This window comes from Lutzomyia longipalpis, chromosome 3, assembly GCF_024334085.1.
Source record: "Lutzomyia longipalpis isolate SR_M1_2022 chromosome 3, ASM2433408v1".
Classification (NCBI taxonomy): Eukaryota; Metazoa; Arthropoda; class Insecta; order Diptera; family Psychodidae; genus Lutzomyia; species Lutzomyia longipalpis.
The window spans coordinates 911,672-938,200 of NC_074709.1; the positions used below are offsets into that span (position 1 = coordinate 911,672).

Here is a 26,529-nt window from a genome sequence, read left to right on the forward strand (position 1 = left end):
GTTATCAGTAGTGGTATGGAATTGTCAATGAATTGAGGGGGATAATCGGCATCCCCAAAACCCAGACAATATAGACAGCTTTACTTTGGACTGATGTGAATAAATGTGTGAACTATTAACAATCATCACATATCTATCATCTTGTCGATTGATGTAAATTGCATTTGCAATACAATAAATAACAATGAAAATCGAGGATATTTCCAGGATTTCCCCAGTGTAACAAAATTTTCCACCTCCCCAGCCTTCAATTTATGTACATTTATATGTACCTACATGTATTTCCAACCCCATTCCCCCTGTGTGAGTATTTAAACATCTCCCGCGTGGGGGGTACGCAGACAGATTTGGGGAATTTGAACTTGGATTTAGTGTGGCAACATCAATGCAAATATTGGGTACACACACACACTTCATTCAGGGAATTGGGAATTTAATTCAAATACCCAATCGAGCTTAAAGATTACATTTAATTTACTATTATCATGACAATATTGTTCTATTGCTATCAAAATAAATTCCAGCCTTTAATGAGAATTTTCTATTAATTTATTTGCTTAATTTTTTTTTCTGATTAAATATTATTTAGGCAATGTTTTAATTTAGAATGCAAAAAACTATCATCATGAGTATACCCAACTAAAATATTTAGATCACAAATTCTTATTCAAAAGATTTTCCTTTCACTGGAATTTTTGGCTATATACAAAACATTTTCATTTCCCGAAGAAAAGCTCTTGAAAATTTTCCTATTTAGGCCACGAGGATTTTCCCCACAAAAGCCCCATGGTGTTAGACAATGCGAACATACGATAATGAAAGAAAACCATACAATAATATGGGGGTATCCGAGAGTGATAATATGGTTGATGGTAGAGCAGAGGAAATTTTCGCAAAAGGCCGGAAAAGTTTGGGGCAAAACAGGGGGTAGACAAAGACTCTATTTCCATAGGAATTCACTGCTCACTCGCTGAGACACCCAGGAAAATGCTTCAATCTGAAAAAATCCACCACCACTGGATAGATAATTTAATATTCTATCGATTGATAGCTTTTGAGGGGTGTCTCACGAAGATTAATGCACTAAAACTGATTTTAAAAATTTTGATGCACTTTTTGGAAATAAAGTGACGTCATTTTCTTCCTTTAATTTCTCTGCAAACCGTCCGCCATTATTTACTGTGTTCGGGTAAAAAAGGGCTTTGTCTACCCCCTGGGGCAAAAGCATTAATCCATTATTCTTGGCATTTTAATAGTTGGAAGTCTATAATAGTGGAAAATATGTGAATTGTTTAATTAAAATTATCCAACCATTAGGACCATAGACAATGTGGATGGGCAAAATAACATTCATAACGCAATTCTTGTTCGCTTCCATGGGTGAAAGTGGTGGTGTATGAGTGTCGTTGACAAATTATAGCTCGGACGGGGACGGGGTTGGTTGTAATTAAGGGTCTAGCGTTTGTTTAACAATTGGTTAATTAGAAAATTTTGCCCTATTCCCCATCCAAAGGGCATGGCTGCAAAATCTCGTTGTGGATGTATCGTTTAGGGAATTTTAATGAGGCGCACACATACACACCAAAAGGAGCACTCAACCGAGCCGGGAAAAGTGCCGGGAAATAAAAGTGAAAAGTACTCTTCCTGGGGTATTTTGCGTGCATAGTAAATTAGAGTTAAATGACAGCAGTGTTGATATAATTAAATTCCTTGAGCTTGTCACACTACACGTTAATTTATGCTGCAATGGTGTGATGAAAGTACCGGGGAGGATAAGGACGAGAAAGAGTCGGAAAAAAGTGAGAAAATTACCCTTGTCTGGACTTCGATGGAGCTTTATATTTTTCCCTTTGAGACAAGGGGTGCGGCTCTGAGGTTCCTCCTTTATTTTCCCTTTTTGTTTGATGGGGATCATGCGGTTCAAAGAGTGGAAGTTGAGGAAGATGAGGTGAAATTTCTTATACTGTCTAGTCGGCAGAATGTTCATGTGAGGAATGTTAGTTGTGTGAATGGATGCGTTGTCTGTATGACCATATATTTGCCATCCAGCATGTTCCATGCTTGAGTGACACAATAAATAGATTAATGAGAATCTCAAAGATTGTGGTAGATTTGGTCATTAGTTACCAGCTTCTCCGACCACAGGGCTCCTCCCGTAACCATTGCCATCGTCAATGGGGATGCACAAGATTCCCGAGGTATTCCCAATTTCTCACCATACGAACAAGTCTTATATAAATGTGTATGTAAGTATGTATTGAGGGAAAGCTTTGAAAATTAAGAGAACATTTTTTTTTTGTTAACTTTTAGATTCCTTAGCTTGAAGATATTAAAGAATTCTTCACTAATTCAAAATCTTTAAATATTCATTAATATTAAAATAGATTGATTCGTTTAATTGAGAAATATTCAACAATAATTGTTCAGTTTAATAACAATTTAATTTAAAATTAATTTTCTTCCTAATATACGTATTTACTATTGTTAGAAGACTAATTTCCTGAGTGCCAATAATAAGAACCAATATAAGATTAGATTATTTCATTGTATGTTCCCATAATTCCCAAACACTTCCCAATTAGAACCAGGAACAGATGATCCTGAGAAAGGGAACCCCAACACATTGCACTAATTGCTCTGGCAAATAATTTGCATTCAAGATGAATACGCAATGCTCGGATTTATGGTGGCAATTAAGGGTCGTTCGTTTCACATTCTATACGAAACTCCACTTATATCTCATAGCATTTCTCTTTTGTCTATGACTCCAAGTCACCAATTTAGGAAACCTGTGGCTCAAATAAATTTCTTGCCTCTCGTAATCACTTCAGTCCAGTCACCACACCACTTATTTGCCATTCGACTGTATGCCAACCTCTACCAGCATTCTCGAGGTTTCCCTCCCGCCTTCTCTTCCCTCAGGGGTGCCACTTCTGGGGCCAAAAGGATATTTCGGTCAACAAATCGCCCATACATATTAATGATTTTAACCTATTATTTGTATCTCCATTCACCCAATCCCCAAAGGCGAGATCCTTTAAGTACATACCCCATATGTATTCCAGCTTAGGATATGTACATATTGATCATTTAGAATATTGTTCTATTCACTTTGAAGATGGTAAATGGTCCCAAATTATGTTATTTAAATCCTGATCTCCAAATGCAACTTGTCTCATTCACTTAAAGTTTATATTTGTATGCAGGAGATATATTGCAAATAGCCACACATTGATATAGAAGGACACTCCAACTATTCAAGGAGCTTGTCATTAGCAAACATTTAGCTTTGAGGAATTAATGATTTGTATATATGGAGCATCTAAATTGATTTGCTTGAAATGGAATTAAAATGAGCCTACATTCATGGCGTAATTGCTAGGAGTTAAGGGAATTAAATTATAGATCCTCAATAGCTTCCATTTTGCTTCATAAGATCGTTATATGATTCTCATACAATTAGATTAATCCCATTTAGAAGGACTTTGGGTAAAACTTTGTGTTTTTTTTTACAAATATTCATTTAAATGAATTTTGCATTGGATCTTGAGTTTAAATATAATATGTATTGTTGCGGCGGACTCCTACCCATAACACACCTGTTATTTTTAAGCTATTACAGATACCTAATCAACAACAGAAAACATAAAAAGCAATAAAAATATTATTAAGTATCACATCTAATTCTAAATTCACAAAACGTCCTGATGTGCACCGAAATATCACTCCTTTGCGACGTCTTATCCATTTTGACTGCTTCCCATCCCTCAAGGACTCGTTTTTTTTCTTACACACCCACAGTAGAGGGTAAAGTTCAGAGGGTATATATTTAAAACAGAAAGACAACTGGGCACTTTTTTTCCCCAACTAACGCACACAGAACATTCTTTTGCTTTTCGTTTTCATTTTATTCTGACGTGCTAGAATTTAATTCTCTGTGTGAGGAAAATGGGGAAAAATGGTGAATCATCGTGGAAAAATTAACAGAAAGTTTACGTTGTGGAATTTCTTCTTGGTACAACTTTTTAACATTTTATATTATTTCAGTGGCACGCAGAAGCTATTTCACATAGTGGGGAAACATTCAAATAAACATTTAAAATCCTTTCTGGGGAAGAATCTTCAATTTCTTCCCTTAAAAAGTATGGTGATAAATTACGTGTCAATTAAATAGCATACGTGTGGAATGTTAATGATTTGTTCAACGAGGGAGGAAAATGTGAATTTAACTATTTGAAAAATTGCTTTTAAAATAGCGTAAGAAATTCGCGAAGAGATTTGCTGATGTGATTAAAATTTTTTTTAAAGATAAACTTTGCCAAGTAATCACTTTACTGGATTTCTTTGCAGAATACCATCCATCCTTGTTAGATAGAGTTGTAGTTTGACTTGTATATAATTTGTAAGCTCTATTTCAGCTCAATACTTCGAAGATTCGATTTTTTTTGCTAGAAATAAAGTAGCTAAATCTACCACTTTCTTACTAAAAAGTTACCAACGCCATTGCAAAAAAAAGAGAAGAGTAGGTATTAAAAAGTTTGTTAACTTTATGCTATATACTTCTTGCATCTTTAGAGGTAGTTCTTCAAAGTGGCATTACCTTCCCTCTCTAGAGGATATATAGGTGAATGGCAGTGAAGAAGGAATAAATGAGGAAACATATTGAACTTTCCAAGTGACACTTGGCATATACAATTGGAAGGCACTTTAACTGTCAATAAATCGAAATTGTGTTTTGGTATATAAATCCATCTAAGATGCAGCACGTGAGTGTATCTCCTCAAGAAGCCAGAAATAGAGGGTGGGGGTATAAAAGGTGAAATATCACCCTTTGACGTTTACCTTTTGGGGGTGGTTAAAGTTTATTGTTTCCGGAACAACAAACGAATTTTCTTGCACACCATGAACACATTTTCTTTACCTCCGCAATCTCGTCTCACTTTCACCTTTTATACCACCACCCCCGGCATCCCCTAACGTTCTCACCGTTCTGTAAGAGAAAGAGCTAGAGATCTCACATATTTAGAAAGTTTTTCTCATCAAGCCTCTGTCGCCGTCATGCACTTCCTTCCGCCCGTCGTATGTGTTTGTTGTTTCCATCCTTGTGGTTGGGTTCTAAAGCAAACAATGTGCGAAGATTGCTCTTCTGTGTGTTGCCAGGTGCGATGTTTGGGGGAATTCAGCGGGTGGAGGGTTGTGTGGCTCAGAAGGGGGGTGTGCAAAAGAAAATCCGTTTTCGGAATAGGAGAAGTATAGGAGATAAGCCATAAATTACTTCTCCGGAATGGTTGAAGCCCACAGAAAACAGCAAGAGCACGACAAACTTTCCAAAAAGCTCACCTCTACCCCCAACCCTGTATCATGTCAACCCCCCAAACCTCTTTCCGGGTTTTAGAATAAATGTCCGACACTTTTTGGACGAGTGTGTGTGAAATTAACTGCTTTAATTACAACTTGACACCCCAGTCAGAATTTATACGCTGAGTGTGTGAAATATTGCACTAAACACTGACAAAGGGGTGCTGTGTACGCCACGTAGGGCGCGAAAAGGCCTGAATGGGTTGATCTTTTTTCCGTGCGGGGGTGGATGGAGTACAACATGAGATAACCACTGATGATGGAAAAAAGAGAATCCCATCTTTTCCTAAAATGCCTATCTACACCCTCATTTTTTTACATTGAAATTTATGTAGTTTGTTCTTAGACAGTTCTAACCCCTGCTTTAACCCTACAATGACCCCTGACCCAAACTAGACAAACCTCTAATGGATTTTCTTGCATAATTTAAAAAAGGAAAATAAAAGAGGATTGTTGAAAATTTTAAATCATGACGAATGTTAATAAATTTCGCAAATAAATTATAAATTTTGCTAATCTATAAATTGCAAAAGGACACTATATAAAAGGACTCTCTACTCGAGCATTTCTCATACAAAAATGTGTAACCTCCTTTGCTTTTGATTTTTCATTATTTTTATAATATTCTGGTGTTAATAATTAAAAGTCTAATATTGCGTAATTTTAGCAAATTAAAGTTAAATAAATATGCTTGGAAAGGTATTCAAGACTCAATTTAAAGTTTTTCAGAATTCTTTCCTTATATAGGTAGGTAACCATAGAAGGCAAAACTCAAATGGGAAAACAAGGAGTTTACAATACAATAGACGATGCATCCTGTGGCATAGTCCAAATGTCGAACAAGGTCCTTGGAATTATTTGAGTTAGGCCGAAAACGGGGCTAGAAGATAAACAAGGTAGGTAGGGTGTAGGATAAATAAGGGCAGTAGGATATGCATTTCGTAACCACAAATACACCCACACAACTCACCGCACCCACTCGTGAGCCATCATCACCTCGCGGCAATTGGAAATTCCATTCATGTGAAGTGCATTGAATTGTGTATGCAGTGTAGATTATAAATCCCTCAGATTTTCCAAGTGGGTCCTGCTTTTGTGTGTACACCATGATAATTCAGATGCGGCTTGCTTTGAGGGGGGGTGTTCAAACAAAATGAGCAAACATCCAATTGTAGATTAGAAACGTTTTCCATAATTGGGAACCCCTGGATTTTCCAAGCAAATACGTGTTTGAAATTACGCATTGTACAAACATTTAGAGCTACTTACTCCCCTACGAAAGCACAACACACACACCTCACAAAACCCGACCCATATGCGTATACACCGTACGGGGCATAATCAGTGAATTCACTTCCCATGTCCATTCAGGGTGCATTTATTACTTCCAAAATATGTTGGCATATTCAAAACTATATATTTATGCCATGGTAATGCTGAAGAAATTCACTTTGGGAATTTCTCTGTCTATATGTGTGTTTGTACTGCGTGGGGAAATTGAAATTTACTCTAAAACTCGTGTGTTGGACCGAATTCAATTTGCATATTTTAATAAACAGTAAAACACAGAATAATATGAGCAGAAACAATTTCCGTCTCTTTAAAATTATTATGGTCTATGTATTACATATATGTATGTATGCTGCGGAAAACATTAAATTGTGAATGTTGGCCGTTTGTGGTTAACGATTTTCCCGATTCCTATATTTAGAATTCAGTGTGAATTTTATTATTTTTATGTCAATCAACCAGGAAGTCATTCAAAAGAAAGGAAAATTTCATTTTCATGAAAATTTAGTGAAAAATTCTCAGCTTTAGAGAATAATTATTTTGCATTTGTTTAAAATCAAGACCTTCTTTTGAGAATTACGACCGATTAATACGTTGAATAAATATTTTATTAAATTCTTGCATGAGATTATTGCCAATTTATATGTTCCTGAAGAGTCTTGTAATTGAATTCAATAAACCTATTTACGTATGGGTCTTATTGAATACCTTCATGCAGTGTTATTCTAAAGCAAAATTAATCGAGTATCACAAATAAAGCTTCAAACTGAAAGATGGGGTATATATTGTATCTTATTAGAACCACAACTGAGTCTCAGACACAACACACACAATTTAATCTTCAATTCAACATTACCCTGGGAAATGGTATAGTCTGTTGCAACAATTAACTACACTCACACACCCTTCTAATCGTGTTTTCCGTGTTGAAAAAAAAATTGTACTTTAATGAGAAAAGCATCCTCCCCGCATTAACACTCTTAAGCGCTTCAATACTCATTTGTCCAGTCACATCCCGTATATATTCTTGAATTCTCCTATTTCCCATCCATTTTCTTGCATCCACCCCCAGCCCTACAACCTCTCTAATTAATACATTCTACGCTGCTCTTTCACCATTATCTCTCTGCGTGGCTCTACGATGTTCTCTCCTACAAACCACCCCCTTCTTGTTTTCACCCCCGAAACGCAGGAAAATTTTCCTAGAATTCTCCGCTAAATGTGTTGGCTGCATCAAAATGTATTACCCAACGACTTGCTATAAATTCCACAATCAACTCCTTCGCGAATTCGGGTACTTTTGCCTAACATTGCATCCCTTAATTAAATCCCACTTCACGATTCCACCCCTCAGTGGCAATTATTGAGAAGCATTTGGTTTACACTAAATAAATCAATTCTTTGTGTCATTTCCTGGTGCTCCTCCATGGAGTTAAATGCGCAATTTACAAAGTGTTGGAATCAGCAAAATTTTCCCTTCTTCCGGATGTACCCACATACATACATTATATAGGTATGTGTATACTTTAAACTCAAAGCGAGACAATAATTTTGGTGAGTTGGGTGCTAAAAGCCATACATAAATCGAATCCTTATCTGGTAATGCATTAAACATTGTATACACACTGATATCGTCATCAACTCACTCACAGCTTTCTCATCCCATCTCCTCCTTCACGCCGCATTGGAACCCCTCCCTAAGGGTTGGGGTGAATCAAATACAGAAATAATCACATTGGGGTGACCCCTCAAAAGCAACACGGAAATTTCGGCCCCTTCTTTCATTTAAACCATGCAAAAACAGATCAGTGGTGAAAATAATTGTCAAGCACAAAATCAATTTAGAATGTTGAAAAAATCTTGTACAGGTGCAATAAATTGGCGGAAAATTTAGCAAAAGTACAAAAAATGTGATAAAATGGCACAAAATCGATTAAAAACTCCGAAAATGTTTAAAAAATATATCGAAAAAAATCGAAAATTAACAAAATAAAAGTTAAGAAATGTGAGAAGTTCGAACGAAATTGCAAAAAATTGCTTAAAAACGTAAAACAATCTATAAAAGAAATGCTAAAGATTGTCTTAAAATTGATTTTAATGAGGAAAACCTTTAAAAATGGAGCAGAATGGCTTTAAAATGATTTAAAAATGAAAACACTAAAAAAATAAAATAAAATGTGAAACTCAATGTGAAAACAATGTTGAAAAGTCGATAAAAATGAATCAATTGCATAGTAAATTAGAAAAAAAAATGTAAAACTATGCCAAAATATATGAAACTTTTATTAAAAACTGCGCAATATATGTAATTAGTTTGAATTTGATACAATAAAAAAACAAAACTAAAGAGCTGACTAAATATTTTTGGGGATGATCTGTGCCTTTTGAGACAACCCTGTGCCGAAAAGTACGGCTCTTTTATGAAATTAATTCAACATAAATACTAATAAAAGCCAAGTGAAGTGTTTCTTTTCCATTTAATGTGTATACAGCTTTTTTCAGTCGCACTTCCCTCTCTCTCTTGCAAAAGTCTTCGCGTATCGTTCTGCTAAGAAATCACGAGAATTCTGAGAATTAAGTCAAGATTCAATTTCACTCTGGAGGGGTGAATTTTATCTCAATTCAATTATTTTCATTTTTAGGGTGCAAAAGAGATTTTCTCCCAGCTGTAACAGCACGTTTCCACCCCCGCATTGTCGCTGTCCTCACAGGTATTGCACTATTCAACATAGTTAAAGCTTTTGCTGTTTTTTTTTTTCATCGTCATCGAAGTTTTTGCACTTCCACACCAGCATGAAAAGTTCATTTATCCTTTGTGCAGTTATTTTGAAAGTCTTTGATGTCAAAAACATTTGCATTTGTGGGGATTTTCATGGGTTTTTTTCGATTGAGATGTATGACATCCCTCATGGTTCACTACATCAAAACTATATATAGTTCGAAATTTATATATATTGTAATTTTTGTTGTTGATTTTTTTTTCGGGATATACATATACAAAAAATTCTTTACTTGTGTAGGAGGTTTAAAGGAAAAATGACAAAATGCCTCATGTCATCTTTCCCCCATTTCTCTCGCAATTTTCAATTTTTTTTTTTGCAATTGACGTTGAGGGATTTTTCTATTTTCATGACTTTTTAATCTCATGTCTATCAGGAAGTTCTATCTGTAAACATGAGATTTTTTTTCAATTTTCTGCATTTCACAATAAATGTCTCAATTTAGATTATTTTTGTGGCATTCCAAGGGTTTTTTTTTTGCATTTTGCAGTTGGGTCTTGCTTGTATTGCAATACAATCGGATGAAAATCAGAAAGAGGAAGGGAAATTTATTTGTAATGAATGCATAAGATTTTCTACTCTATTTTCATAGTTCAAGATTTTTATTTTATAATATTTGGTGTATAAAGAATTTTTATTTTTCTTATAAATCAATGGCAATTTTTGGCAATTTGTCATTTATTTTAAGCCAATAGATTTAGCTAAATTTATCGAACAGGAGACTAACTAAATAAAAAAACTAGATAAAATAATCCTTTTAAGCTTGAATAAAATATTAAATATATGGATTGCAAAATAAATGCATTTTGGATAGCATGATCCATCTCTTTTGTGGCTTTAGAGTGTCATTGTCTTGTCCTTTGAAATAAATTTGGGGTAGGTATGTTATAAATTGGTTTTTGAAAGGCCTGTCATAGAGATAATTGAAAGTTATTTCATGTATTGAATATTCGCATTTTTATGCTGTCCTCGCAGCCAACATGCACTGTTCGTAGGGAACTTGGGGTGTGCACACAATATACTCTGTTTTGTATGCTAAAATTGGCCAGATGGTGTCATTTTATGCTACTGAAGGGGCACGTTATGCAACACTGTATGATGAATATGAAAAGATTGCGGAAATTGAGATATTTTAGGGGTTTGACCCACACGTTGATTAATAAATTTTCCTTTTAATAAAAAAAATCAATATTTAAGAATTTATTTATTCTCAACAACCTTGAAATTTTCCTTTGTTCTCTCCTATATTTTAAAATTCAAATTGCCCATCATTTTATGGAATTCCTACCTTTGTCATTAAATTCCACCCCCACAACAACAAATTCCCTCAACAAAAATGTTTTCTCAATCAAATCACTGCTTTGGCATTGAGGTTTTACATCTTCCCCAAATTTTATTTTCTCATGCGGAGAACATCACAGAGCTGAGCATCAACAAAAAAAAAGTGCGAGAGAAGAAATACGATGGCACGTATGTGATGTAAAAATCTCCACCATCTAGTAAATCGAATTGTTAAGAGTCACAACAAAAGGCCCAAAATGTGGAGGGATGCAAAAAAGCGGACAGAGATGTAAATGCGGACCTCGAGGACTTTTTTTCACCAAGCCCAAAATTCCACATACGCCAGCAGGAAAAACGACACATTTGCACTCCTAAATTTCCACCCTCTCGGGAGATGGGAATTTTCATGGTGCCATGGGGCTGGGAAATAAAATCGTAAAAATGCGAGAGGAATTATTTCGATTTTGCAGCAAGATGTAAATTGGGTTCGTGGATGGGTGGGACATCCCAGTAAATCCAACTCCAACTTATTTATTCACTGCCAAATTGGGGAGGAGTTCGGTATAGAGAGAAAAAAAAACGATAATGGAGTTGCTCGAGGGTTGGCCTCAGGAGAAAAATTGTCAATACGAAAAATTTGATGGACTTTCTCTCTCCCCATGCAAGATTTGATAAGAGGGATGATGCTTTCACTGAGACGAAAAAATACTCTTCACTTTACAATTCCTAAGAGGAAAGTTAATTGATATCAATCATCCACTTTTAGAGTCCTCTTCGAGAGTTTTAATAGGTAATTTTCCAGTAATTTTCACGGAAGGATGAAAGCTTATTTTATTGTTGTGGGGAAAATCGAAAGTTGCGAGCTTTTATCGAATTAAATATTTATCCATTTGAAAGGTGAGCTTTTGACCCACGTAAATTATCAATATAAATGTGACTCCCTTAGCAGAAAATCCTCAACTTTTAATAAATTCTTGTGGTTATTTTTTTTAAGGGAATTTAGGGTATTGACATTAAGCTTTTGAAAAGGTCACCTTCTATCTTATTTATTTTAGTGAGCTTTTGGTTTCTTTGTGAAATAAAGAAAATTACATAAGATATGTTGAAGAAAAGGTCATGTACTACAAGAAATCTTACTTTACCCTATTCATTCATTGTAGGCCACGTAAGCTCTAATAAAATTGAAAGGCAAGAAAATTATTTTTAACCATGTCTGATGTTATAGGTATCTTTCTATGTTTCGATGCCGTTTAGAGCAATTGAAGAGGACATAGCAGAAGATATCAAATTCCAACAGATTTTTTAAAATTCGATTCAAGGATTAACAAGCTTTAAAACAAAAAATTTTTTAAAGATTTCTAAAATCCTTAAAAGCTTCACGAATTTGAGCTTTTTATTCGTTGAAATGACTGAAAAATTACAGATTTAGCTGATATAATCTTGTGTAAAAAAAAAGTATTGCCATAAATAGAAAGCTCATCCGATTGGCAGGAAGATAATTCAATTTGTGCTCTTCCACACTGTCAGTCAAAAACTCAATGGAGACCTTGATGGAGGCTCTTCCTGCAGCCGTCTAGGGTGGATAGAGTGTCAAAAATAGACTTTGACGAGACACTCTCAAATATACACACATAGCACAAGCATTGTCACCAATTTAGCCCCTGTTCATTGTCCTAAATGGTGACGCACCACACGGAAAAGCTCTCAATGAACTCATACATATAGGAGATTTTGTGACACAGCGTGGGAGCTTTTGGCTCACACCCGTGTGAAATGTTTTCAGTGAGGCATGACCCGAAACCCCTGATCCATGTCAATTCATTCCGTTATGGTCCCCCGGGATCTCCCCAAAAAATCGCGGCTGCAGCAATCGATTATTTAGGAGTGTGTAGACTGTAGAATATGGAGCCCGAAGGGCAAAGTGAGGCGTGACGGGGACAGAGTTGGAAAATTGGTTTTGAATTAATGGAAAAGCGGTGTGAATTTTTCTTGTTCGCACTTCTGTGGTGACAACTTTGCAGCCATACACAGCTCATCCCCAGAGGTGCCATACATTTGCCCATTTCTCTGCCATTCGCGCAATGGTTTCAAATTAAATTACATAACCAACCCCCACACAGACTCATGCCATTCACTTACCTCACAGCCGGATAAGCTGATATTTTTGAGATTGAGCTTAAAAACACGATCCCTGAAACGAGATAAAACAGCAATGATATATTATTTCATTCTCCCATGAGATCCAATTTAATTCACATATAGAATAAACATGAACTCAACTGAACTTGTTCTTCATATATAGTGTACAAAAATCCATTTTCAATGGTGAAAATGGAAAAAAGGTTAACGTGGGGTTTTTTTTCTGAAAAATTTAAAAGCTTTTTGTGTTTTCGTGTATACATATAATTCAAAATGTGACGTGACAAGCTGTCTGGAAAAGCTAACAAAAAATTTATATAGAATATTATTATATTCTACATTAAATTCCATGTTGGTTTTATGTATTTGGTTGGGTAGTTTATAAAAATTATTTGTTAAAAAAGAAAACTTTATGAAGTCACTTGAAAAGCTCTTGATAAAAATTTTCCTTTTAGATGAACTTGAGGGTGCTTTTTTATTATTTTCTGTAAAATTAATTGAGATTTGGAAAATATTGGTTAATTTTGTAAGTGTGGTTAAAAAAATCTCTAACAACAAAAACAAGAACAAAAGTATAATTTTTTTTATTATTATTTGATCAAAATTGCAAATTATTTAATTTCAAATTTAATTATTTTTAAGCTCCTAAAAACCTCATTAGTCATTAAACACCTAAAAAATACTTTTAAAAAAATGCCTTCTAGAAAATGTCTTAACATAAATCTAACCATAAAAGGTATGCATTGTATGTTTTTTTGTGTGCATCAACGAGGAAGATTGACATTTAATCTTCACATACATACAAAATTCCACCATTTTTCTCGTCTTGCACAGAGGAAAAGTTTACAATTTTTATTATACAACCACCCTCCGTCTTATTTTGCCGCACCAGACAAACATGGTATAAGACAAGCTTCACATCAAATTGGTCCTTGATGGGGAGGACAGCATAAAAGGAGCATGTGTTCGGTGACTTGTGTGATACTACATACCCCAGAGTGTGGGATAATGATGTTCCTGTGTCGCCGTTTTTTCTTCATGTTTTGGCATTATACTTTTTTCTTGTTCTTTGGCGTCTTAGCAGCGGAATAAAATTGGGCAATTTTGCCTCATTTCACCGACAAAAATGGGGTGGGAGATAATTGAAAGGCACCGTTCTTACTTATGCATCGCATTTCACGACAAGACACCATTCTGTCACTTTGGTGTGTGAAGTAAAAGCATTAGAGCTCCATTTGTTGAGGAGTGGATGCGCCTCAATTGTCTGCAGAGAAACATTGAGACACAGAGGTAAGCCGTTGCATTGTGCGTGTAAAGGAGATTTCAAAGTTGGCTACAAAACGATGGAGAATTGTTTAAAAAAAATAATTTACGTTAATTCTTTCAAATATTTTATTTAGATGTTCAATTAATGTATTTAGCGAAACTTTTCTACATATAAGAAAATGTCTTATTTGGACATTCCCTTAGGCATTAATTCAGCGCATTAAGAGATTTTTTTCATTTGAAAATGTTTTTAATTATTTCAAAAAAGGATTTAATATTCGGTTTATGAATTTAACGATTTGGATTAATTGGTGCTGAAATTTTCTTCAAATTAACTTCACACCGAGACTCCACCCAATAGCTAATAAAAACGCTTTGTTCGAATTTATCAGCCAATCAAAGCTCATATTGTTAGTTCTTTTCTGTTTCACAGATTCTTTTCTTCTTATTCATTTTAATTTGATTTTCAAATTATTTGTAGATGTTATTTTATATTAAATTCTTTTCAAAGATGGAGCTTCACTGCAAAATTAATTCAAACAGAGAATTCAAGTGGATTACAATATCTGTCAATTGGCAAAGAATATCCGTGGAACAACAATACTATTTTAAAAGATTAAAGAAGACTATTGTCTACGTCTATTAATGCAAAAAAAAGTCATAAGTTCAGCGCGAATGGGAATGAAATTGAACGTGAAAATAAATTCTCTTCTATTTCGGGTTGATGGTGGATGGATTTAATTTGCACCGCACCACCCCTCAAAATGGTGAATTGAAGATGGAATTTTATTACCAGAAAGTCAATCGATACGGCGTAAAAGTCAGAGGTGAAGAAGATGCATGGGGTAGGTGAATTAATGAAAAGTGACGGTGAGCTTCGGGTGAGTTTCATCATTCTCACATTTGTCTGTCTGTTCTTGCTGGCTCTGTCTCTAAGAATAGTACACAAACACATTTATTAAGAACAATCCATCTGTGTGTGCTATGCTGCAAAAACGGAAAAAGACGACGAGATATGAAGGTGAGTCGGTGGGATCCATGGTGCGCCATTTGTCTTAATCCAACCAACTTAATAAAGTGGCTAAATTACAATCATTAAGTATAATGAGTAATCTTCCGCCATCTATCCATATATTAATTAGAGCTCTAGCGCGCTGAGAGCCCAACTCAATCGCTCCCTACGATATGTATATGTATGTGGGGGTGGGATGGGGGTACGTTGCGTCTGCTTTTGGATTCAGCAGGTGGAAAAGAGATCCCGATCCCAGACAGAATCGAGAGCAATTTAATGAGTGTAGCTGATGCCTCCTCTGCCAATTGTATCCGTTCTCAAAGCCACATCATCCGCCCCCCATTCGAGGTTACCCGGCATGGGCGGGGGTGGGACTGTACGTGAAACTCTCGAGTCTCGTCTTGTGCACGTCAAATGGATTTTCGCCACACTTTAATTGACACGGAGTCACATACACGTACACATAAAGTAAGATTTTCTTCCCCAAAAAACCCCCATCCTGCTGTGCCAATATTCAACCCCTCGCCTTGAAGATGCTCCCCAAGATGGGTTATTAAATTACTCCGTACCCGAAGTGACTGCCTGGCAGTGTGTTTTTAATTATTCCTCTGAAACACCATATAGAAACTTTGGGAGACTTTAGGGAGATAAGCACAGTACCATTTGGGGTTCTAATCACTAATATACTGCAGAATTTATACATCTATTCCCAACATTTTGCCAAAAACTTTTACAATCAATGGATCGATTGCACTGAAAGTTTTGCCAATAAAATGTTTTATATACCTTTTCCAAATAGGAGAGACTGGGGTTATTTGAGACAAATCAAATCACATTTTTAAAAGTCAATCCTGAAACGGATGAGAAAATTCAAGAATTGTATTTATTTGATTTCTCTTTCAATTATAATTTTTTTTAAAAGATTTTTAATGATTAATATCAATTTAAAGGCATGAAATTTAATCTTTCCGAGTTTTATCACCTTAATTTAGTGGAAAATTACGTATGCTTGACATTTCTATTATGTTTTATAATATTTATAAAATTCTTTTTACAGTGGCATACAAATGAATAGCCTCCTTTTAACCCTTTAGTTATTTTTTAATGAGTCACTTAAATCCCGAGATTTCCCTACTTGTTGAATACAAGATTGAAATTTATTTTGTACTACAAGATACAAGATTCAATTCATTATGATTTAATCTCTTTCATCTTATGCTATATTACATATAAAACATATTTTAGCGCATAAATAAAATCTAAATGAGACTTGACAATGCTACGGCCTACCCACATGTTTAATATTTCACATCCAATGAAATGGAATTTGAATTATTGCAATTGTTCCTCTTTTCCATCCGCAGCATTAAAGATTATTGCATTTCCCCGCACGCCGGGGGGTCTCCCACTTTAATTGCAATGTGCAGCTGAAGTGGTGTCCATTGAGAGGACCAATCTATGTGTACAACGAAATGTTGCAGAGGCGAAATGAATGAGAGATAAATTCCATTTCGAATGATGGGAAAAATTCCTTCCAGTGATTTTCACTTTGATGACATCTCGCCACTTCTATTTTAGTGCGAATTTATGTTCAAAACGATTTATTCAATTGAACACTAGAGAACTTTATTGGATGCATTCTCATGGCGTATTTTTTTCTCATACACCGTTTGCACTTTCCGCAAATGTGGAGTTTTTTTAATGGTAGTTGATCGATCCTTACTTTTTACATAGTTGAGATTTTTTTTTCACGAATTACCTGTATTTCTAACTATGTAAACTGGCATAGATTTTTATTTGGATTTCTCTTCACAAAAATATCAAAAAAGTTTGTCTCACAAAGCTATCTTCTAAGCCGTACGGATTATAAGGAATTAGGGATGGACTTGACAAAGCCTTTAGCATAACTTTAATAACCAAATGACTGAGATAATTTTTTTGAAGTTCCCTCTAGAAGAGTTTTTGCATTTTATTACCATTTCAACCCTCCATTCAATTTTGTCCTATTAATAAACACTGAGAGAGTGCTTCAAAAAGAATTTCATCCCCCTATTTTTTTTCGGGTGACCTTAGAATGCAAGATGGCGAATAAATGCCCCCGAAGTCTCTGTGTGTGTGGGATATATATTTCGCTTTCAATGACAAAATATCCGAATTTAGAGGGTGTGTTTGAGGCGGGTGGTGGGTGGAAAAAAAAGAATTTATCATAAATTTCAATTAGAGCACCCTTCCATCCCTCGCACATAACATTTCACTTTTAATATTTGCCATGGAATTATGTATGTGCAGAGTGTATGTTCTGAATGCCACCCTTGGGACTCTATATATGCATATATTCTGTAGTCGGAGGATATTCACAAACGGCCAGGGTGTCGTTGCCTAAAGGTTTGGAATGAGAAAAAAATTCACTCGTTTTCATGGCGCAAAACGCAACTATAAATTGACCCTCTCTGGTTGAGGTACCACGGAAAAAAAATCCCAACGCAAATTGAAAATCATCCCCCAGATCATTTTCCACAGCATCTCTACTTTGCTCGTGCGATGATAACTTCCGGGGTGATGTAAATTGTGTCTTTTGCTGAGGTATATACGGCTCACCAGGAGTTCTAATTGAAAAGCTCATCGAAAGGAAGTTTCAAGAGATAGGCGAAGGGACTCCGGAGGCATCCCTGGGGTTGTGATTATTGTTATTTAATGCAGCGCTATCAGTGTCGTGACTTTGTACGTACCATGGGGCATAAAATGTAATCTAATCGGACAATTTTGGGTCTAGTTGGTAATTAAATTCGTTAGTCCAGCCATGTGGAAGAACTGATTAAGACCCATCGAGGAGACACTGCCTCTCACACACATTTCCGCTTTTGCCATGAAACATTGTATGCCAAACTTTCCGGTGAGGAGATAGCAGGAAAATTATTATTGAAAATTGCCTTCAAAACTCCATTTTCTCCATTTCTCTATCAATTTTGTAATTGATGCAACCATATAGATGTAGGTGGAAAGTTCCCGTTCTAAGCTGAATATGCGAAAGTTTGTTTTATCTCTAAATATTCTAATTGATTAAATTTTTCAATAAACTTCTGTAGGTAACTAAATTTTATTTTCTAGCAATGAAAATCCCTGAAAATAACCGTAAATTTCCCAATAAAAAGGACAAGAAAAAATTATTTAACAACCCAGCATAGAATCTTCGTAAAGCAGAACATAAAATCACCCTTTAACATAAATAGTGCCCAATTTTAAAGGCCTTCCCACTGTTTCATCCCTACCCAATTGCCTATTCATCAATGTGAGATTCCACTACACTTCACGTCTCCCCCCCCCCATACATCCCATATAAAAGAGAGCCCCATCGGAAATTCACCCTAAAGTGGAGGAATCAATTTGACACCCTTCCCCTCTTTTTAGGGCAGAGATTCACGGTGTACACCTGAAAAAATATTTTACGATGTCTTAACGTTGAAATTTATTTATTTGCTTTATATTTGCATTCACCCCCCGTTGTTCTTCGATGGGCTCGATGTCTCACAAAAGAGGGTGCCACTGAAAGCAACTTATAAAAGAAAACTTCCCCTAAAAACGTTGAATTTTCACTTCATCTCTCTTTCTCCTTCTGTCTTTTGGCCTTCCTGCTTTCTCACACTGTGGTGAGCTATGTTTAAAAAAAAAAGTATAAGCTTGAAAATGGCAAAAGGCTGAGGGGTTGAAGAGGCAGCATCTACCTGTGAAATGTACCTCCACCCACACTCCCAACGTGGAATTCTGCAACAAAGGAAGTATTCTGAATGGAGAGGGGTGAAAATAAAAGCTGAAAACATACCGCCACTGGGGTGCACTCACACATCCCGCCAGCGACCGTAATAACTCACACAAGAAACAAGCTCAGGGTAGAAATTACATCGGAGGGTAGTTTGTGCGTCGATTTTGCTACCTTTTAATTGTGAAGTCATTTCCTGAATTCGAGCATATCGGATGGCTGGGGTGATTGGAAGCTGGTTTTCTTGGTGAGAAATGAGGACCTTGTTTGCCGCATTTTATTCCCAATTGACGTGAAATTCAACCCTGGCGCGGCTCCTGAATTGTCTGGCACTTTGAGGGGAAAACACGGAGAAATAATATATTCGTCCTCAGAGATTCATAAACGCATTGTTCCATTCGAACAGACACCACCGAAGCACGTGCTTCAAGGGGATATTGCTATGCTAATACAGGTGTACACTACGCGCAAGCTTTTACATTAGGAAATGAATTTACTTTAAAAGTTTTTATAAAGCCTTTAATTTTGTGAAATATATATCAATTAAAATTTAAAAAAAATAATCCTAGTAAATGAAAAGAGTTTACCAGAGGCTCAAGCAGAAATCAATTTAAGAAGGTGCTAAAAGATTTCTTTTTTTTTAATTTTTAAGTCAATGAAAATGGACTTGAATGTTTTCCACTAAGTTTGAAAATTCATTTTCTAAAATATTTTAATGTAATTTTTTAGCATAAGAATAATTATTGTTCTGATCTACATTTATAAAGAAAATCTGGCATTTCCTCAACATTTATAGGGAATTTTTAGAAAAAATCAAACTATGACGTCATTATTGTGTTTTTTATCTTTCAGATTTAGAATAAATTTTAAACAATCACAATTGATTGATAATAAATTTATATATATTTTGGCTTCTCTTCAACGTCAAATAAGAAATTTATGCTCACCACACCTGTCGAATGGTTTCCCCTTGAATTGTGGTTGTGGTTATAAAGAGTGAGTGATTCTCTGTAGCAAAGAGAACAAAATATATGTACCTCAACTATGTATTGCGAAAGCAGTCTCCGTGGTATGGCTCATAAAACAGAAGAGAGTTGGGAACCTTCTCCATGGTGCGATTGCAAAATTATTTCGTCTGCAGCTGATTTATTGAATGATCTCTAAAATCATGTGGAAGTCAAAGTCTCTCCTGGTAAAATGTTTCGGTTGAAAGATTTCCACACAGAAGTTAGTTTTGGCAGATGAATCTGCATCCCCTGTCTGCATTTATCTGGGGAGGTAGGTAGAGTACCCTAAAACTTCATTAAAGCATTCCAATCTGCTCCCATATGCCATCAATCACAGTCAAACGAGACGGATGCGGATATCATTGGCAATTGAGCAGCAACAATATTGCGTGACGCATAAGTGACCCCCCCACATAGAAGGGTAAAAAGTCGCTGAGTAATTCGATTTAGTCACTGAGTGAACCCTCTTCATCGGGATCATCGCATGGGGATGCCTTTTGGGCCAGTTGGGCCATAGCAATTCGCAATTGCCAATACTCAAATTCAATGCGTTATGCTTCACTTCCTCCATGAGGCTCCCACCCGGCTCTATATGGCAAAGACGTTTGAGGGAAAGTGCTCCCAATATTTTACGGGTATTTTATGCCTCGTTGATCCGAGTTGGGTGTATTAGTCACATCACAAAGGCCCACAGTGTTTTCTTTGATCGAAACTCCGGGGGATTTATTGGGGTGTTTGTGGAGGAACCTTTTTTGGAATCTTTTAACAGTCGTTATTGGGTTTAAATTGTTTTATTTTTCTTTTAAATAAATTCTTACTTTATGTTATTTTTTTCAAATTTGGGTTTTTTAACGATATTACATAAATTAATAAGGAAGGTGTGAAAATTGATAAATTTATATCCAAATTATCATCTTTTAAGAACCTTTGACAAATATCCTTACAAACTTCTTTTAGAGAACAAGATTTTTTTCTCTTGCATTTAGTTAAATAAATTCAGAGAGCAGCATTAGTTCCTCTTTTTCCCATCCGTTGCAAATCAAATATTTTCTCGCATCCCCTTCTATGGCAAGAAAGCAATGTTATACCCCTAGTCTGATTGATTGACAACAATTGGAAAATGCAATCAATGTCAAAAACAAACCATTGCACCGAGAAATGGTATATGAGCTCCTGCCTGACCCAGGATGAAAGGGCGCAGATTTCACATGTTTAGGGGGTTAGTTTGTGAGATAACAAATCCATTCGATTTGTGAGTTTGTGAGGAATATCATTTGAGATTCATGAAACAAACCCCCCCTCCACAATAGACACTCATTTTGCGCCCCCTTTTGTAGGCCTAATGTGTGTGTATGTAGAATCCAAGAATAGTTAGGTCATCTCATGGCAAAAGACTGCAGGCAGTGCTAGAAAGCTGAAAATTGGCATAAATGTTCCTTAGGGCATATAAAGGAAGGAAAATGAGTGCGGTTTGGTTTCGTCCGCTAAAAAGCATATGGCGGCCAATTTTCAAAATGGCGTCCTTTTAAGCTATAATGTAATCTAAAGTTTGTCGTAGGTGGCTGAAATTTTAGTATGTTATAGCTGACATCAAGACCTTTCCAACGATAGGTCATTTGACTTCCTAGGTGCCCTAGAACCTGAGATATTGCCATTTTTAGGTTTTTCTTTAGAAGCTCATATCTCCGGTTCTACGTAACGTACAAAGATGTTTGACCTATCATTGGAAAGGTCTTGCAATACTCTACAACTCTCTAGAACATTGCAAACCAATTAAAAGAACATTTATGGGTCAAAAATACAAAAAACAATGTGTAATTTTTGACGCAAAAATTTTCATTAAAAAAATAATTTTATCGGAATAAATTTTTTCTCAGTGTATTGTCCAGATTCAGACGTTTCCAAAACATGGTCATTATAGGCTGTAGCTCAAATAGAACTAGAGTTATAGCGATTTAAAAAACGTGAAATATTGAGAAAAAATTCTTGTAAATATTTCAACAAAAGGCAGAAATTTGTGTTTCATACTTCACTGATAGATGGCGTTGAGTGATGCAAAATTTTTTTATTAACTTTTTTTAGTAAAATAAGACTTATTTTACATTATAATTATGTTTAATTTACACCACATACCAAAATTAGTCATTACATTAACTAATTAATATCAATTTTCATAAAAAAAAGCATGAATGTGTTTTCATTTTTGAATCACAAAAATTTCAGTGACGTATGAAACACAAATTTCTGCCTTTTGTTGAAATATTTACAAGAATTTTTTCTCAATATTTCACGTTTTTTAAATCGCTATAACTCTAGTTCTATTTGAGCTACAGCCTATAATGACCATGTTTTGGAAACGTCTGAATCTGGACAATACACTGAGAAAAAATTTATTCCGATAAAATTATTTTTTTAATGAAAATTTTTGCGTCAAAAATTACACATTGTTTTTTGTATTTTTGACCCATAAATGTTCTTTTAATTGGTTTGCAATGTTCTAGAGAGTTGTAGAGTATTGCAAGACCTTTCCAATGATAGGTCAAACATCTTTGTACGTTACGTAGAACCGGAGATATGAGCTTCTAAAGAAAAACCTAAAAATGGCAATATCTCAGGTTCTAGGGTACCTAGGAAGTCAAATGACCTATCGTTGGAAAGGTATTGATGCCAGCTATAACATACTAAAATTTCAGCCACCTATGACAAACTTTAGATTACATTATAGCTCAAAAGGACGCCATTTTGAAAATTGGCCGCCATATGCTTTTTAGCGGACGAAACCAAACCGCACTCATTTTCCTTCCTTTATATGCCCTAAGGAACATTTATGCCAATTTTCAGCTTTCTAGCACTGCCTGCAGTCTTTTGCCATGAGATGACCTAACTAGAAGGGACAGAGGAATGGCATTTGGTTGTTCAACCCCCGACATGCCAAGGAGCATCCAAAAGCGGAAGCAACAATAATAGCAACAATAAATTGCGTATGTAATGTGTAATCGAGCGTATAGCATATTTTCATTTCACATCCCGAAGATGCTCATGCTCAAAGTCAAGCTTTTGCTGTGTGAAGAAGGGATGAACCCCGGGGAGACGCCTTGTCGTCTACTTACGGAGGTGGAGGATATGGACATGAGATAATATTCATATTCCGGCTATCAAACTCCCTCGAGTCTCTCTCTCTTTCTTGGCATTCAACTCCTCTGCCCATCCTCCGCATCATCAGCTTCAGAACCCCACACAGACTGTGTAGCACTGGTTAGCGCAGTATGTGGGAAAAGATGATCAAATTGGCGGTAACATGGTCATCTTCAGGAAACTTTTATCGCATCAGATAATATTTTTATTGGATCACAATGTGCTTTGGGATACACCGAAGACATTCATGAGATTTCTCCGTCGTCTGTGGGACTCGTGTTCACCACCGAAGGAGATTCATGGACAAGATAGTCATTTTTGCAAGCGTGCGTGGCACAACCATTTGACGTGGTGGAGACGTAAAAGAGAAACAAGTGGTCAATTGCTTACTAATGCGACATGAGCTCGACATTCTGTCGACTCATCCGGGTTGAATTGACGCGCGTGTGCTCCAAACGTCGTACAATTTTGTCCTCCTCACACAGAGAAACTACCTCTCGTGCGGAAAATAAAGAAAGTGTTTAAAGGTACTTTTCCCAGCATTTTCCCAAATATATGATTCTCTTTTAGGCCCATCATTCCTTAGTTAGTTTGTCTGTTGCACAAAGAGGTTTTTTTGTGACAAAACATAAGCTGAAAGATACATAAAATGTTTCTAAGCTATATATAACATACGTAGAGAAGTTATATATAACTTAGCTATGTATAGCCATTCAGAGTGAAAGAAAATGCTTGCAAAAATATGCTGCAATCTATACAAAACTATGAAAGGCAATACAACAGTAAAATCTCCACAATACCAATAAGCAGACTATAAAGAAAATAATACTAGAGTTATATTCTCTGAAAATTGATCGATTTCATTTAATTGTGGCGTATGGAATCATTTCAATTCTTTCCCCCATTTGCTTCCTTCCTTTATCGTTATTCTCAAAGACTCTCTTTCTCTCTCTCCCTCTACAATACCTTTCTTTGCACATCGACCACCTCCGTGCGCATACAAGTTAGCTATCGACGTGACCAAAATGCCAAAGGGGGAACGAAGGAGGAAAATCCCACAGGGAATGGGAAGAAGCTTTCACCCCGCGCAAAGCTTTCACTTCTGCGTTGCAACGAAGTCGTTGTTGGCGGTAAGCAATAAAAAGTTGCACGGCGTCGAGAAAAGTGGGCAAATAGAGGATTTTCCAACTTATACCATCTCCCCCGTGAAACCCCCTAACCACCCTTATATAGCTCGGGGTGAATGTCTATAACTCATCAATTCCTTTGTGCCACAATTCACAAGGGGGGAGAGAGGATAGCTGAAGCAACAACACAAATATCGTGTAATTGATTTGTAATCGAATCCCGTATTTGGTGCAAACTTTCTCGCCTCCAAATGGGACAAATAAAATATTTTTCTACTGGTTTTTGCCCCGACACTGCTATGCCATATATAACATGCCCCCAAAAACCATAGCGCCCCTTCTGTAAACTAATCAAATAAGAGTTTAATTACACCGATACCTGGTGCCATGGGGAGCTGTACTACCCCCCTTAGTTCCGTGTTTTCGAGGTAATTGGGCATTTTTATTCAATTTGGATACCCTTGTATTTATGCACTATGTGCCATTTATCCCAATTTGCTCCATCACCTGCCACAGCGAGGACCCCACCACGGGGGAGCTTCCTCCGGGTAGTCGCATACAATTGCTAACGGCAGTACTGCATATAAATTTCCCCATTATGTTTCCGTGGTGAAGGCAATAATGAAATTTGTGGGTAATAGATGGAAGCACAAAGTTCCACTATATGGCGGGGATTGTTGCATTGAATTTTATTCTCAGAGCAAAAGTTGTACACTTTTGCAATGTTAGCACAATAGTTTTTGGCCACCATGGGGTCTCTCGGCAATAGCTAACCAGCAACTAGTTTTGCCTACATGTCCGACTTTTCTATGTTGTTGGTAGGTCTTTATGGAAATTAATGGTTCACTATAGTGTGATGAATATCCTTAGGAGTGAGCTCTGAAGGAAATTCAGGTTAGAAACTTCTTGAGTCTTATAAAAAAGGCTTTAATGTCTTAGAGAAAAAAGGACATAATTAATTTATTTTTATTTAAAACAAAACTCGAAAAATCATCTTTGAGAAACCCTTAATTTTAACCCATTTCTATCACTTCCATGTGTAGCTACTTATATTTATTATTTTTATTTTTATTTTTATTTATAATTTTTTATATCTGCAATACTTCCGGAAAAAAATATAAAAAAATATCTCATTTATAATTAAATGTCTTTTAGATCGTTTTTTTTTTTTCGATCCAATCCTCGTAATTTATTTGATATAACGACTAAAACATGCTTTTTATTTGGTATTTTCCAAACGAAATATCCCCATTCTTTCGCTCAAGTACACGTTTTACAGCGACAGAGAGCACGAAAAAAAAACTTTCAAGACGATGGAGCTCTCTCAAGGAGCTATAAGCAAATATTTGATGGGGACATGCTATTTATTTGTGAGTGAAAGACGTGCGATAAAAAAAATGTTAAATAAAATTCACATGGATCAGATTTATTTCCATGTTATGTATTTTACTGTGCAAATATGCATCAATGAACATTTTAGCAGAGTAAATAGTCTCTCAGATGGCTGGCGCTTTTTTTGAGGGGGAGGCCCTACTAAACTCTCAAAGATACCCAAACTACACGACGTGAGTACTCAGGATGGGAAGAAAAACAACTAATTTCTTCTAGTAAATTTATTCTCATGCACGAATCACTCTGAGTACATTTCTCTATTTGCAGTCATTCAATGTTTGAAAGTTCTTTTTTTCCTTCATCCCCAAAGGAATATTGAAAATCTTTTATCTCTGTTTTTTTTGTAGTTTTCCAATTTCGTCAGATGATTTTTCAAATTTTCACGAAGAAAACTTTTCTCTCCCTTCGGTGAAAGACGCGCTGGGAGTATGGGAGAGAGAAAAGATTTTCCTGTTGAATGATAATTTGTTGAAATTGATATTTCTCCATCGTTCACCCCTGATTGACAAGTATTAATGAATTTTTCCCGCATGAACTTTCAATCTTATGAAAAGAGAAGTTTTAAGTCTGGATTTTGTCAGACTTTTGCCAATAAATTAAATGATTGAATGAGTTAATAAAATCCCCAGAAGTTGAGCTTTTTTGATTAAATTATACTAATTTATTATTAGGTATAAGGGAGAGTGGGACAAACAAAATTATTAAAAGGAGATTTTGCGCCTTAAAATTCTTTCTGAAAACACTGCTCAAGTTTTCTTAGCATTTTCTAAACCTTTAATTGTAAATTTTTGACCCTGATTCCCATATATATAAAGAAAATCAAGATAATAATAATCTAGGTAGCAATCTTAAGGGTTTGATTAAATTTGTAACACCGCACAATTTCCAACCTTAAATGCTCCCTATTTTTCACGAAAACAATACACAGAGACTTACGAGTAGAAGTAAATGACTTCCTTTTGGGTTTAAAATCACTTTTGTGAAT

At 35.8% G+C, this 26,529-nt stretch overlaps 1 protein-coding gene across 4 annotated transcripts in view; it reads right to left on the reverse strand.

Moving 5' to 3' along the window:
• LOC129793963 (semaphorin-2A) overlaps positions 1-26,529 on the reverse strand; it is a 256,900-nt gene that overhangs the window by 53,517 nt on the left and 176,854 nt on the right. For all 4 annotated transcript variants that reach the window (XM_055834509.1, XM_055834507.1, XM_055834506.1 and 1 more), the window contains one exon: positions 12,849-12,900. In XM_055834509.1, coding sequence (XP_055690484.1) covers positions 12,849-12,900 — 52 coding nt within the window. The remainder of the gene's footprint in view (positions 1-12,848; positions 12,901-26,529) is intronic.